Source organism: Rhinichthys klamathensis, unplaced genomic scaffold (genome assembly GCF_029890125.1).
Source record: "Rhinichthys klamathensis goyatoka isolate OS25496 unplaced genomic scaffold, OSU_Roscu_1.1 h1tg000100l_1, whole genome shotgun sequence".
NCBI lineage: Eukaryota > Metazoa > Chordata > Actinopteri > Cypriniformes > Leuciscidae > Rhinichthys > Rhinichthys klamathensis.
Window position 1 is genome coordinate 738,619 of NW_026606639.1, and position 12,613 is coordinate 751,231.

Genomic DNA, 12,613 nt, shown 5'->3' on the forward strand with positions numbered 1-12,613 from the left:
ACAATTTCTTTCAAACAAGTCAAAACATGGACAACAGAAAGTAAAAAAAAAAAAAGAAGACTTTTATTTTGACGTGTTGCCAGAAAAAATCGAGCCGGATGTCCACAGTGACAGGCGAGAGTGGAAAGTGAGGAGCACGAGCAGCAGTTGGAAAGTTAAAAGTACAGTTTAATGTACAACTCAGAGACGATACAATAAGTGGAATATCTTCTGAACATGACATCTATATCACAGGACAGTGATAAGGAGAAGGTAAGTGTTGCCATATCTCTCTATAGAGTCAAAGTTTGTTAATGAATTAAGCACTCGTCTTTCTCGGTTGCTTAATAACCGCCCAGCACTGTTTTGAACTTTATAGTGAGAAACTTAATAGCACGTTTGTGATGTCTTTGACCCCTTACTAGCTGTGTTCCCCAATAATAACAACAACGGCAAACCAGTTTTAAAGCCGTCTTCGTGTCATAACGTTAGTCTATCTAGCTGCTAACTTATCTATCGTCCGTCCGTCTATCTGTCTGTTTGTTAATAATGATAATATTTTAGCTGGTAGTGTAATTATATTGGTGTGATATTGGCCAATGCGTCATTAGTTGTGTTTGTTTTGTCAATAGGTAAAAACGAATCGTCGAATGATGTATATTATTATTTTACAGTCTCTTTTCTGAAGACATCATTTGAGGAAGTTTCTCTAACTGCTTTTTCCGCACTCTATGACCGTTCACTACACTGCTTATGTAGTAAACGACAGTATGTTTTGTTGAATAGGTGAATGAATAACATTTTTTCTTTACCAACATGGTTTCATAAGCATATATATATTTTTTCCAGTCTATGGCAGAGTAAAATACAATAGACAAGACATAACTACAGTTCTCAGTCTTTATTTAAAGCGCTCTTCTTGATTTGTCAGATTGAGTTTTTAACAAATCTTTTTATTTATTTATCTTGATACAGGTGCGTTCTGTATCAGTCGACTTGAATCACGATGCATCTCTCCTCATTGATATTCCTGATGCCCTCTGTGAGCGTGACAAAGTCAAATTTACCGTCCACACCAAGGTGAGCCAACAGATCAAATTTGCTGCCATTCAAATAAGTCAGTGCTTGAGTAGCTTGCATGCGTTAATGTATTATTTAGTGTAACTTACCATGATCTATAATAGTTTGATTGTCTGTCAGTGATTGTTTTGTCAAATACCAATGATGTAGTTTCTAGTTTTAGATCAACTCATTGACTCATACTGTCAATTTGCTCTTCACTTCCTCGCAGACCACACTTAGTTCCTTTCAGAAGCCAGAATTTTCTGTGCCACGACAGCACGAAGATTTCATCTGGCTCCATGACACAATTGTGGAGACTGAGGATTATGCTGGCCTCATTGTAAGTTTAAAACCCATATCCATATTGTCTAGATTTATGAATGCTCATCACTAGCAACAGAAGGCAACTGTTGGCCAACATGCAAACCATAGAGTTTATCTATTGACCATCTGTTTGCATTGTACATGGTTGGAATTAGAGATGCGCGGATGGGCTATTATTTCATCCGCAACCGCATCACAAAACTCATCATCCGTCCGCCATCCATCCGCACCAACGTTTTTGACCAATTTTCAAAACCGCACCCGCCCGCCATCCGCTGATTAGGCGATACAAGGCGCTGCTGATGACAGCCGCGAGACTAGAAAGCTCTCAGAAAATCAGCAATAAACTCCGTCTCCGATCAGCGCGCAGGGACAAAAATAAATAAATAGCCTAAATTAAACGCACTTCGGAACACCTGACCTTATCTGATGGGCTACTGTACAATATTTTTATTGTAGCCTAATAGAAAACGCATTTTGGCACATCATTTCAACATGCTGCTATTGTATAGGGCGTGACAGTTCTCCATTACGGACGCGAACACTCAGAAAGCGGCACTAAAAGACTTTCAAACTTTCACAATAAAGCACAAAGCCTTTCTTTAAAGCGAATTTCGTTTTGTATTAATTGTATCTTCATTTTAATCCACGTTTCATTAACCAATTTCCTGGATTTAATAAGTAGGCTAAAAAGTCAATAGTCTATCTTCATTGTGTAGGCTATTTTTCATTATAAAATATTAGGCTGTGTATACCGACATGGATCAATTATTAATATTAGATTTCATCTGTCTTTTGTAGGCATAGCTGATGGCGCACCAATGAAAAAGCCTAGGAGTGACTTCGGCGTTTCTTTAATATCGAGGCTCTATAGTTTATTATATGATTGTTAGGCCTGTTGATGGTATAAAATGAATTGCACTGTGCCTGAAAAAGACGCGCTCTCCGCTCTCTTCCCGTGCATTCAAAAATAACGGGAGTCTTCAGAACAGGCTCGTCCAGCGTCAACGGCACCGAACTTAGCTCCAATGTCAATCAATGTCTGGGCCAATTGGTGGAATCCTTTACGAGAAAAAATATCGAACGGGCGCATATCAAGAGAGCGCACAACTTATTCCAGGCAACACTTTTCTGACCTTCTATTTCCTTTGTTTTTAATTCTCCTTTTTTTGAGTTTGTCACGTAGCTACCTCCTTCGCCGGCGTTGCCATCTCTGATAACAACAAGCAGTCTCTGCATAGACTCAAATAGCTGATGAAAATTTGATTATTTCAAAGTGTGCTCGATTATTTTTATTTTTTTTGATATAGGTATATAGTCATATAACAATATTTAACAATGTATATTTTTTCATTTGATTGGTTCAACCGCCCGCCCGCCACCCGGCCGAATTTAATTAAAATATTTTTTTCGTCCCGTCATCCGCCCGATCCGCGGATTATCCGCGGAGTCCGCGGCTGTAACCGCCAACCGCGCATCTCTAGTTGGAATAGCCAAGTAGTCTCATATTGAGTTGGCTTGCTTTTACAGTGTACTTTCCTCCTTCCTCCCTTGTCGATATTCCTCAGATTCCTCCCGCCCCACCAAAACCTGACTTTGAGGGTCCCCGGGAGAAGATGCATAAATTGGGAGAGGGGGAATCGAGCATGACAAAGGAAGAATATGCCAAAATGAAGCAGGAACTTGAGGCGTGAGTCAAATTCTACATTATATATATATATATATATATATATTTTTTTTTTTTTGCACATAGGTTGTGGCATTATTGACATTTAAATGTGTATAATTAAATCAGTGTATCGTTTCAGAGAATATCTCGCTGTTTTTAAGAAGACCGTGCAGGTTCATGAAGTTTTTCTTCAGCGACTCTCCTCCCACCCTGTCTTCAGCAAGGACAGAAACTTCCAGATCTTCCTGGAATACGACCAGGATGTGAGTCTTCCGCTTTGTCTAAGCTAGTCCTGTTCTTCCCAGACCAGGAAACAGAGAGACAGTGAGAGGGACTGTTGGCATTGTTAATTTCCTGAGAAGCTGCAATGCTGGCAATTTACACAGACATGGAGATAGGTCGGAGTATGAGTGCAGAAGATAAAGTGGGAGGGGAGAGGGGCCACTTCCTGCATAGTTCAGCACAAAAACTGTCTCTGACTGGACAGCTGTTTTTTGCTGATTCATATAGAGAGAAAGAGAACGAGAACGAAAGAAAGTCTCTTAAAACTCTAAGTCTTGTATTGCACTGATAAGTGTCAGTTATACTGATAACAAAGACACGGATGACCTTCTTGGATCTCAGCCAGTCAGCCAGTGGCGATAAAGAGTGCACACTATGGTTCTGCCTTCTGATCGGTTCATATCGTGCTTGACTTTGGAATTCTCTTTTCATTTGTTGTTTAGCTCACCGTAAGGAGGAAAAACGCCAAGGAAATGTTTGGTGGGTTCTTTAAGAACATGGTAAAGACCGCTGATGAGGTCCTCATCTCAGGGGTCAAGGTCAGTGTGTCAATCACAACAGGCAGCAGTGTTCTGTCTCATCTCATGATATGTCAATTTTTTTATTATTTTCTTTTTGCAGGAGGTTGATGAGTTTTTTGAACAGGAGAAGACTTTTCTGTTGGATTATTCCGTTAAGATCAAAGATTCCGCTGCTAAGGCTGAGAAAATGACCCGTTCACACAAAAGTGAGACCATTTCATCCAAACGAATCATCTGGCTGCAAACGTTTTGGCTATTTGTTTATGCTAAAAGATATTCATATTCACAAAAAGATTGTCTTTCTTTTTTTAGATGTTGCTGATGATTATAACCACATTTCTGGGGCTCTAAACAGCACTGCTGCAGACAACAACTCTGCCTTTAAAAAGTGAGAAGTGTATTTCATCTTGCTTGCCATAAAAATGCATTATCAAAGAACAGCAATAAATGTTTCCTACATTAAGCAGCATAGCATAATTAATTGATATGCAAGTGAAACTAGTAAAGTTATTAGTTGCATTTGTTAGAGGGTTTTCTTTCACTTCCCCTGGCAAAATTTTCACTAGCACCATCGCAAAAAATGTAAACATGTTATTTTTATATTATTTACATTTAAAGCAGCAAAATTGACAACAAATACATTCCAAAAAAACAAGTGTTGAAGCTTGATGTAAGATTTTTTATTTTTACTTCATCTTTGTTCTCCTTCCAGGCACTTAGAAAAATGTGCTGACGTGTTTGAAAAGCTTCGAGTGAGTATCTCTGTAGGATTTATCTTACCAACTTACAAACCGACTGTTGCCATGTTCAGAAGATCAAGTAACTTGCTATGTCATGTATGTGTTTTGCAGAAAGTGGAGGACAGGGTGGCATCAGATCAAGAGCTCAAGCTGACAGAATTGTTAAGATACTACACAAGGGACATCCAGGCTGCTAAGGTGAAACCTTCCCTCTGTTTGTTACATCAGTTATATATTATATGGATTGTATAATTCAACCAAGTATATTAGATTGTATGTTTTATAGTTGTTTCCAGAATGTGTTCATTGTAGGGTGGAAACCCATTTTTGCCCACCAGACCTGCCTTGTTTTTTTTGCCAGTCTGTCAGACATGCACATCGTTGTGTTCCTCAAGTGCACATCATTGGTTGTAACAGCAACAGAATTTCTTTTTAATCTGATAAATCTTATACTGTAGCTCGTCTGGATGCCACTGTGTAAAGAGAACCCACACTTGGCTGACCAGCCTGGGTCATTGTTCACTAACACTCAAATAAGTTGATTTATCTGAATTATAAGTTTATCAATAATGTATGCCATTGCTTCCTTAAGGACCTTTTGTATAGACGTGCACGGGCACTTGCCGATTACGAAAATTCCAATAAAGCTCTTGACAAGGCTCGTCTGAAGGGGAAGGACATCGCGCAGGCTGAGGAGAACCAGAAGCAGTGTCTGCAAAAGTTTGACAAGCTCTCTGAGTCTGGCAGGAAAGGTGTGTTTTACAATCAAAACCTCTTTTTATTTATTACTTTTATTACTCTGATGGTCTGAGTTTATAATATATGAAGAGTTAATATAGTGTTTATAGATCCAGGCAGGTAGCCAATTGAATCTAGGTTTGAATTCTGCAAGGAGTGATCTCTATGAACTATTGAAATTGTGCCTGGTTAGCTGGTTAGTTGCAGAGAAAGTTGGAAGAATATTGTTGAGAAACTAGAAAGTATCTAAAAAAAAAAAAGTTCTAAAAAATCTAAAAAAGTTATCATGCAAGAGGTTCTGTTTTAGGTGAACTTCCTTTAAGTGAGTAATTACCTACTAACATTGGTTTCATGTGTTTGTAGAGCTCACCAGCTTCAAGGCAAGGCGTGTTATAGCCTTTCGTAAGAACTTGATCGAGATGACTGAGCTGGAAATAAAACATGCCAAGGTGAGGATGATGAAGTGTCATGTGTCCAGGTGGTACATATATTCCTACAGTCGTGGAACACCTGGTAAATCAGAGAATTTTAAAATTGTAATTATACACTACCCCCAGGGGTTCTCAAACATTTTGGAGCCAGTGACCCCTTACAGGGCAAAAACATTTTCCATATTTATAACAGTGATTGACCCCAAAGTTAATGTGGGAGGGGCTAATGAAATATTTTTGCACAAATGGTCTCCACCCAGGGTCCTATGCAGGAATTTCTAAACAGCCTACTGAGGTCCCAAAAGTGATCTTGCGAGGGGGGTTGGGGGGCATCACTTTTGAATTGATTTTTTTTTTAAATTCCCCCACCTGAGGAATTTTTGATGTTCTTGATCTACACACATGTGCATTTTAAGGTGTTTTAAGGCCCAAAAATTGGATAACTAGCTTTAAAAGCATGTCAGTGGGCAGTGGCATCAATTTTTTTGTCAAGATGACAGTTTAAATTTGATAATGAATGATCCACATACAAAATGGAAATGCAGAATGTATATGATTATTGTTTACATGTAGACTGTATCAAAACACAATCACATATTCCAAACAGGAATGGCCTTAAATGAGAAATGTTTCAAGTATTATTCTGCACACAAATATAGCCTAGCCTATATTTATACAATAATAATGGCAATATGTTTAATAGGTGCGTGTGTTGTTAAATTGAGTTTATATCCACTGTAATTAGCTAAAAAACATACAGTATAGCTGTGTTAAATAGGAATCCATAATGTTAATCTCATCCTGGGCACAGTATATGCTTCTCTTGACCTGTAGCTATATTTCCTTTCCCAAAGCGTTCGTTTAAAACTTCTATCTAAAACAGCTGTTTAGTTTAGCTATTTAGGCCTACATCTTATCTCGCACTTTATGACCGTTAACTGAAGCATCGTGCGGGAATTCGCGCTTGGCTTGCAGCTTCTGTGAACATAAGCCCGCCTACTTTGAATTCATCTTTGACATATAATGTCAAATAATTGACATTGACGAGCTGTTAGTCTGCTGAAGCAGCTCAGACGAGAAGGTCAGTCATCATCGCGATGTGCAATATATCCTTGCAGCACCAAATCAGAGTTAATATTAGGAAATTTTCACAACTTTCATTATATACACGCATAGAAAAATTACAGAGGTCCGGACCTCGGGGACCTCAATTGTGGGTACGGCCCTGTCCCTATGCACTTTTTAATAATACAGCACAATTTTATAATTTACCGTATTTTCCAGAAAATAAGTTGCACCTGAATGTAATAGCCTACTTTGTTGCGTTTTTGAGGCGTTAGCCTTCCCCCTCACTCCACAGCAAATACTTAAATTAATCGTAGCCTATGCAGAACAAAACGAGAATGAAAAATAAGTAGGCTACCCTATAAGATAATACAAATAATAATAATAGTATAAAGACAACATTTATTTTAAACATCAAGTCTAAACGAATTAAGTTTAATCAAAACTGAAACTGTACGGACGTTGGGCTCGTGCATCCCTCATTCGGTCCAAAGTTTCCATATTTGTGATGTAGCCTAACATTTGGATGCTTAACTATTTATGTAAAGAAAGCTGCATGCTTCAGTCCCAGTATAGGCCTACACATATCAGCATCTTCACATGCGGAGAAATGAAATTGGAATAACAGCAAGTCGACAGTAGGCTATGAATGATTGACTGCCTTTATATTGTAGCTACAACAGATAAATTAAATTAAGCCGAACTTAAGTTCGGTTGACTATTTTATTTTGATAATGATCAGGCTTCTAATGTCAAATCTAGCAGTGCTAGAACTGACATATTGTGCGCGCACGCGAGACGAGATTACTTGGGATTTTTTCCTCATCAGTGGAAACAAAGGAATACTCTTATTTATCGCCATACAGATAAGACAAGAGTACATCATTCAAAACGTAAAATGTCCATTTTTTTATTTGGTTATACATTAAAAATGACTACAAAATGTCATGCCTTTTAAAAATAAAGAAAACGACAGGATGCGGGTTCATGCCGTCTCTGTCTCCTTTCTGGGTCACGTGCCCCAAAATCAACCAAAACACAGTGAATAGTCTACTTGACGCACAGAAATAAGAAATACAGATAGATTATCTATCTATAGAAACCTTAAGTGTCTACTTTGTATTATTTGACATTAAATGCATTATATAAGTCACTTTGAAATAAATAGCATGTTTTCAGATGATAAAGAAAACACGACTTATAGTCCGGAAAAAACGGTAGGCTGTTATAAATTATTTCGCAGACCCCCTGGCTATAGTTCACAGACCACTAGGGGGACCCCACTGTTTATCATTTAAAAAATAACTTAAAATAGAGTAATGTGTATAGTAATATGATCGACTAGGAAACTCGTGGGGATCTGTTAATCAATAGGTGTGAGAACCTTGATTTTTAACATGGTTTGGCCCAACATGTTGACTTTCTTCCATCTGTTCTCTCTCCCTCTTTTACTCTGTCATGTTCTCTGTTCTCTACACTCACTACAGAACAGTGTGTCCCTTCTGCAAGGCAGCATTGAGATGCTCAAAGGCAACTGACCCACACGATGAGGTCACTGGACCATCTTGAGCTCCTAGCATTGTTACCAACCCAATAGAGGGGAACCTGGATGCACCACTTCAAATGTCCTTAATGTGGTTCAATAATAACTCTAAAACATAAAAAAGAGCCACCACCAGCAATGTCTCTTCCATGTTTACACTATATCTATTTTTTTTTTCTCATGCCCGTTTTTGTTTTTACTGCCTGAATCTTGCCACCAAACTGAGGGCAGTGAACATGACATCACCCTAAGCTCTCCAATTTATTTAAGTTCAATAACACAATTGCTGTGTTAAGTATTCCAGGTCTTGTAAGCATTAGCTGAGATATTTTAGCTCAGATTATGCAGACAGTTATAAACCACCACAATGACAGAAGAAACAAAAGCACACAACGTGATTTTCTTTTGTTTTTGACTGCAATTTTGTACCTTTAAATGTGATTAATCTGCTTTTTGCTGTCACACTGGAAAGCTGATGCATACTAATCATGAACTACTACATAAAACTTGCCATGTGATGACAGAGCAGTATATATCTCTGAAGTGTGGATTTCACATTTTTCTTTTCAATTGAGACTCATTTAAAGACACGACCCAATTTGTCATAGATTACTAGACAAAAATATAAGCGCCATGGGAATTAATTTACATTCAAATTCTGTCAAATTACACTGTCAGGGTCAAAAACAGCACTTTTTGTATTGCATTTGGTGATTTTTATGTTAAACGTAAAGGACTGTGAAATTGCAGACTGACTCTGATGTCCCCTTTTGGTTTGTGTGGGTGAATCTCACAACTTTCTTTGTTTTGTTACTATTAGTAGTTTGTGGAATCCAGAGTTTTTTTATGGTAAAGGTTATGCAGCCATGAATAAGATGGTGGTTCCATATATGTTTTCCTCAAGCTGCATGTTTTCCATGAACTCATCTTTTTTTGATGACTGAAGTCAGATCCTATAGAGTCATATGTGAAAAATGCTTCTGATTTAAGTTTATATTTAGTTAATTTAGTTTAATAGTTTGTATCCACACCCTTTTCCTATCATATAAATCAGCATTCTTTATTCAAATGTATTTTTTTACTTGACTAAACGATTTCTCTTGATGTTGTTACTAACAGTTTAAGACTTGCTACATTTAAATTCAGTGGACCAATATATGTGTAAAGTTTGGTTTTATGTAAAGCCACAAAAATATGTAACTGTGCTGTTCTTATAATGGAGATTGATTTGTAAAAGCACTATTATAATGATGTGCAGACTCAGATGACAAATTTTGTAAATGATTGTATAGATGAAAAAAGTGTTTTCATATGGAGTATCATCATTTTTATGAAAACTTGCAATGATGAAAATGAATATGCCCTGCTTTCCCATTTTGTGTTTTTTTTATGTCTTTTCATTCCTCCTTTTCTATGATGTAAATGTGAGTTTTTATATATGAGATGTTGATGTTGAGTGGTCTAAATTTCAACGTAAAGATTTACATACCTTAAGGTTATGTGATTACAAACCTACATATTCTCACATTTAGTCTCATTGTTCATTGAATGACATTTGGTCTTTTAACAAGTTATTAATGTTTTAAGTTAGCCTTTTTTCCACCAGAGGGTGTCAGTGCTTATGTATTTCAATGACGTGTCACTTTACTGTTGCTTGCTGTGAGAAATGCTAAATATCAGACATCAGAGCTGAGATGATAAAAAAGTTAGGACACACCTTTAGCAGCTTTAAAAAAAAAAAAGCTCCTTACCAATGGCTTTGGAGGAGGCTTTATTATATTGTATAGATACCACCACAGCTGGAGATCAATTAATGGGATTACCAGACACAATTACTGAATTGTCTTCCTCATTCCCTTTTGCCAAAAGCACACTGACTGAAGTTTTTCCCCCAGTGTCCAGTGAGCTGTAGGGCTCATTACATTATCCTCTGATTCATATTTTTCTGTCGATGAGAAGAGGAACTGGTTACTTCTCCATTATGTGATTGTTTCCCTGTCATTGCCCTCTGAACTGTAGGTCTTCATGCCTTAATTTAGACTTCATGGCTCACTATTTTTGGATATTTGGATAGTCTCATGATGAAAGTATTTAGCTCATTAATATTATAAGGGCAGGGGCAAAAAACAAAAAGCTTAATTTGTTAAATCAACGAAGAGGGAAGCTGGACTTTCAAACAAGTGGGAAAATGTTTTAATTTCAGTCAGGATGTGGGTCAGCTCTTCCAAAACACACAATAGATATGGTTGATGTCAGCAGTTGAGGTGGAAATTTTATGGTTTTGCATTTGAATTGTTGTACATAAGTGTAGAGTTCCTCATCTTCTGAAGCTATCCAGTAACGATTAGATCAGATGTGAAATTCAATGATAAACAACCTAGTAGCACTAGGAGTTTTTATGGTCTTTTTTACTATCTATTATGTTGTGCTTTGACCCTAAGGCATGTCATAGCTGTCAACACATAATAAAGTAATTTCAGAAATAAAATAACAGAATTTGAATATCTATTTATTTGTTTATTTGATAGCCTAACAAAATTAAATAATGTCAGTCTGTTGATCATAATAACTAAGCAATCCCCCAGGGAGTTCGGGACCCTGAAGGGAAGTGCACAGACTGAGTGTACATTCTTCCTTACAATACAGCTGAAAGAAATATAAGATGTTAATTGGGTCATCCAATACAATTCCACCCACTTTCCAGTCATACTAGACTTCCATTGTGCACTTACGATACCATTAAATCTTTATATAGGCTACGTGTCCCAGTTTCCTTTTAACCATAATCTAAAAATCATTTTAAGGACCTCCTTTTCTACAGAATTTCAATATTGTCCTTATTACCCAATCGTCCTGTGTCAAAATTACGGCACCTGCACAAAATAGGAGTCAGCAAGGGCCAGGTTCCCCGGCCCTACCTCAATGACTTTTGATAGAGAGAGAGAGAGAGAGAGAGAGAGAGAGAGAGAGAGAGAGAGAGAGAGAGAGAGAGAGAGAGAGAGAGAGAGAGAGAGAGAGAGAGAGAGAGAGAGAGAGAGAGAGAGAGAGAGAGAGAGAGACTGACACACACACACACACATACACAAATATATCCAACATTGTGTTAAATGTTTATATATAATATATATATTATATATTTTATTTGTATATTTTGTATATGCTTTGGCAACATTGTTTCAAAAACTTTTATGCCAATAAAGCCCCTTTGAATTGAAAAAAAAATTGAATTGAGAGAGAGAGATGGGTGGGGGGTGGGGTATGTAAACCGTCGAGTGAAGAATGCAATGAATCACTTAAAAATAGGTAAAGTTGATGTTATTTCAACTTTCAACGTTATACCTATATGGCACAAAACTGCTGCGTTTAATAATGGTTGATTGCAGTTTAATATTTTAAGTTGATAGTGATATAAATGCAAAACTGCTGCATTTCACAATCAGAGCCAAAAATGAGATATTTATGAGTATATATTTTCAATGTCTATTAGGCTACATATTTCCTGAACAATAAGGAGTGTGTTTTTAGACCAATGAGATCTTAAATATGTGCAGGGATACCCAGCGAGACACTACAAACCGACTCATAAGAGCGTTCACACTGACAGACAATATATGCTGTAAACCAGACAGCACGGATAGTTAGAAACTCAGTTGCTTAAAGTGCATTGAAGTATTCCATGATGTTCTCTAAAGTCAATGGAGTGCATCTGTTCTCGACTCTCAGTCTATTAAGACCGAAGTGGTGGTTAGGTACGAGTGCTCTCTTGGTAGAAGTAAGCGGGCCTTAGGCACAGCAGCAAAAATAAATATGTATGACTTTTCTAGGCCTATCTTCAATAAGCAGACCAGTTTGTCCACGCACTTCTCTTGATAAAGATATAGAGAAGCCGTTTTGTTTACTCTGAACAAACATCAAACACTACAGTAACAGCTGAACACTGCCATGCAGTCATAATGTTCTGGGCTCCATCTGTGCTCTAGACTAGAGAAAAATGCACAAGACGTTTAAATTGCGGACTGTTTGTACTGTATGTTTTGTTTAGATGTAAAAATGTCTTATTTTTTTCCCTGAATTCATTAGCCTATATTACATTTTTGCTTCCAACTTGATTTCTGAATTGAAAATTTCTGTATAGAAAATAATTGTAACATTTAATGTTAATATTCTTTCGTATTTATATGCATGTACCGTAAGGTTAGGGTTAGGCATTATTAAACAAGCAATGAACAAAAATACTCCTATGACATATACTTTTCTAG

At 37.2% G+C, this 12,613-nt stretch overlaps 1 protein-coding gene across 1 annotated transcript; it reads left to right on the top strand.

The window, feature by feature from the left end:
- The first annotated feature begins 103 nt into the window (after positions 1-103).
- Positions 104-9,728, top strand: snx5 (sorting nexin 5). Its single transcript, XM_056252992.1, has 13 exons — positions 104-252; positions 955-1,059; positions 1,271-1,381; positions 2,934-3,055; positions 3,174-3,297; positions 3,760-3,855; positions 3,938-4,043; positions 4,150-4,225; positions 4,550-4,589; positions 4,689-4,775; positions 5,170-5,329; positions 5,679-5,764; positions 8,299-9,728. Exons 1-13 carry the CDS (start codon positions 217-219, stop codon positions 8,347-8,349), a joined length of 1,200 nt encoding a protein of 399 aa, XP_056108967.1. The 5' UTR covers positions 104-216; the 3' UTR covers positions 8,350-9,728.
- The last annotated feature ends 2,885 nt before the right edge of the window (positions 9,729-12,613 follow it).

What these genes read in the sequence shown, in the direction of transcription:
- snx5 (XM_056252992.1), top strand. Translation starts at nt 217, where the DNA reads ATGACATCTATATCACAGGACAGTGATAAGGAGAAG. An exon ending in ACGTGTTTGAAAAGCTTCGA is followed by an intron (nt 4,590 to 4,688) that starts GTGAGTATCTCT and finishes TGTGTTTTGCAG; the next exon opens with AAAGTGGAGGACAGGGTGGC. An exon ending in GGGACATCCAGGCTGCTAAG is followed by an intron (nt 4,776 to 5,169) that starts GTGAAACCTTCC and finishes TGCTTCCTTAAG; the next exon opens with GACCTTTTGTATAGACGTGC.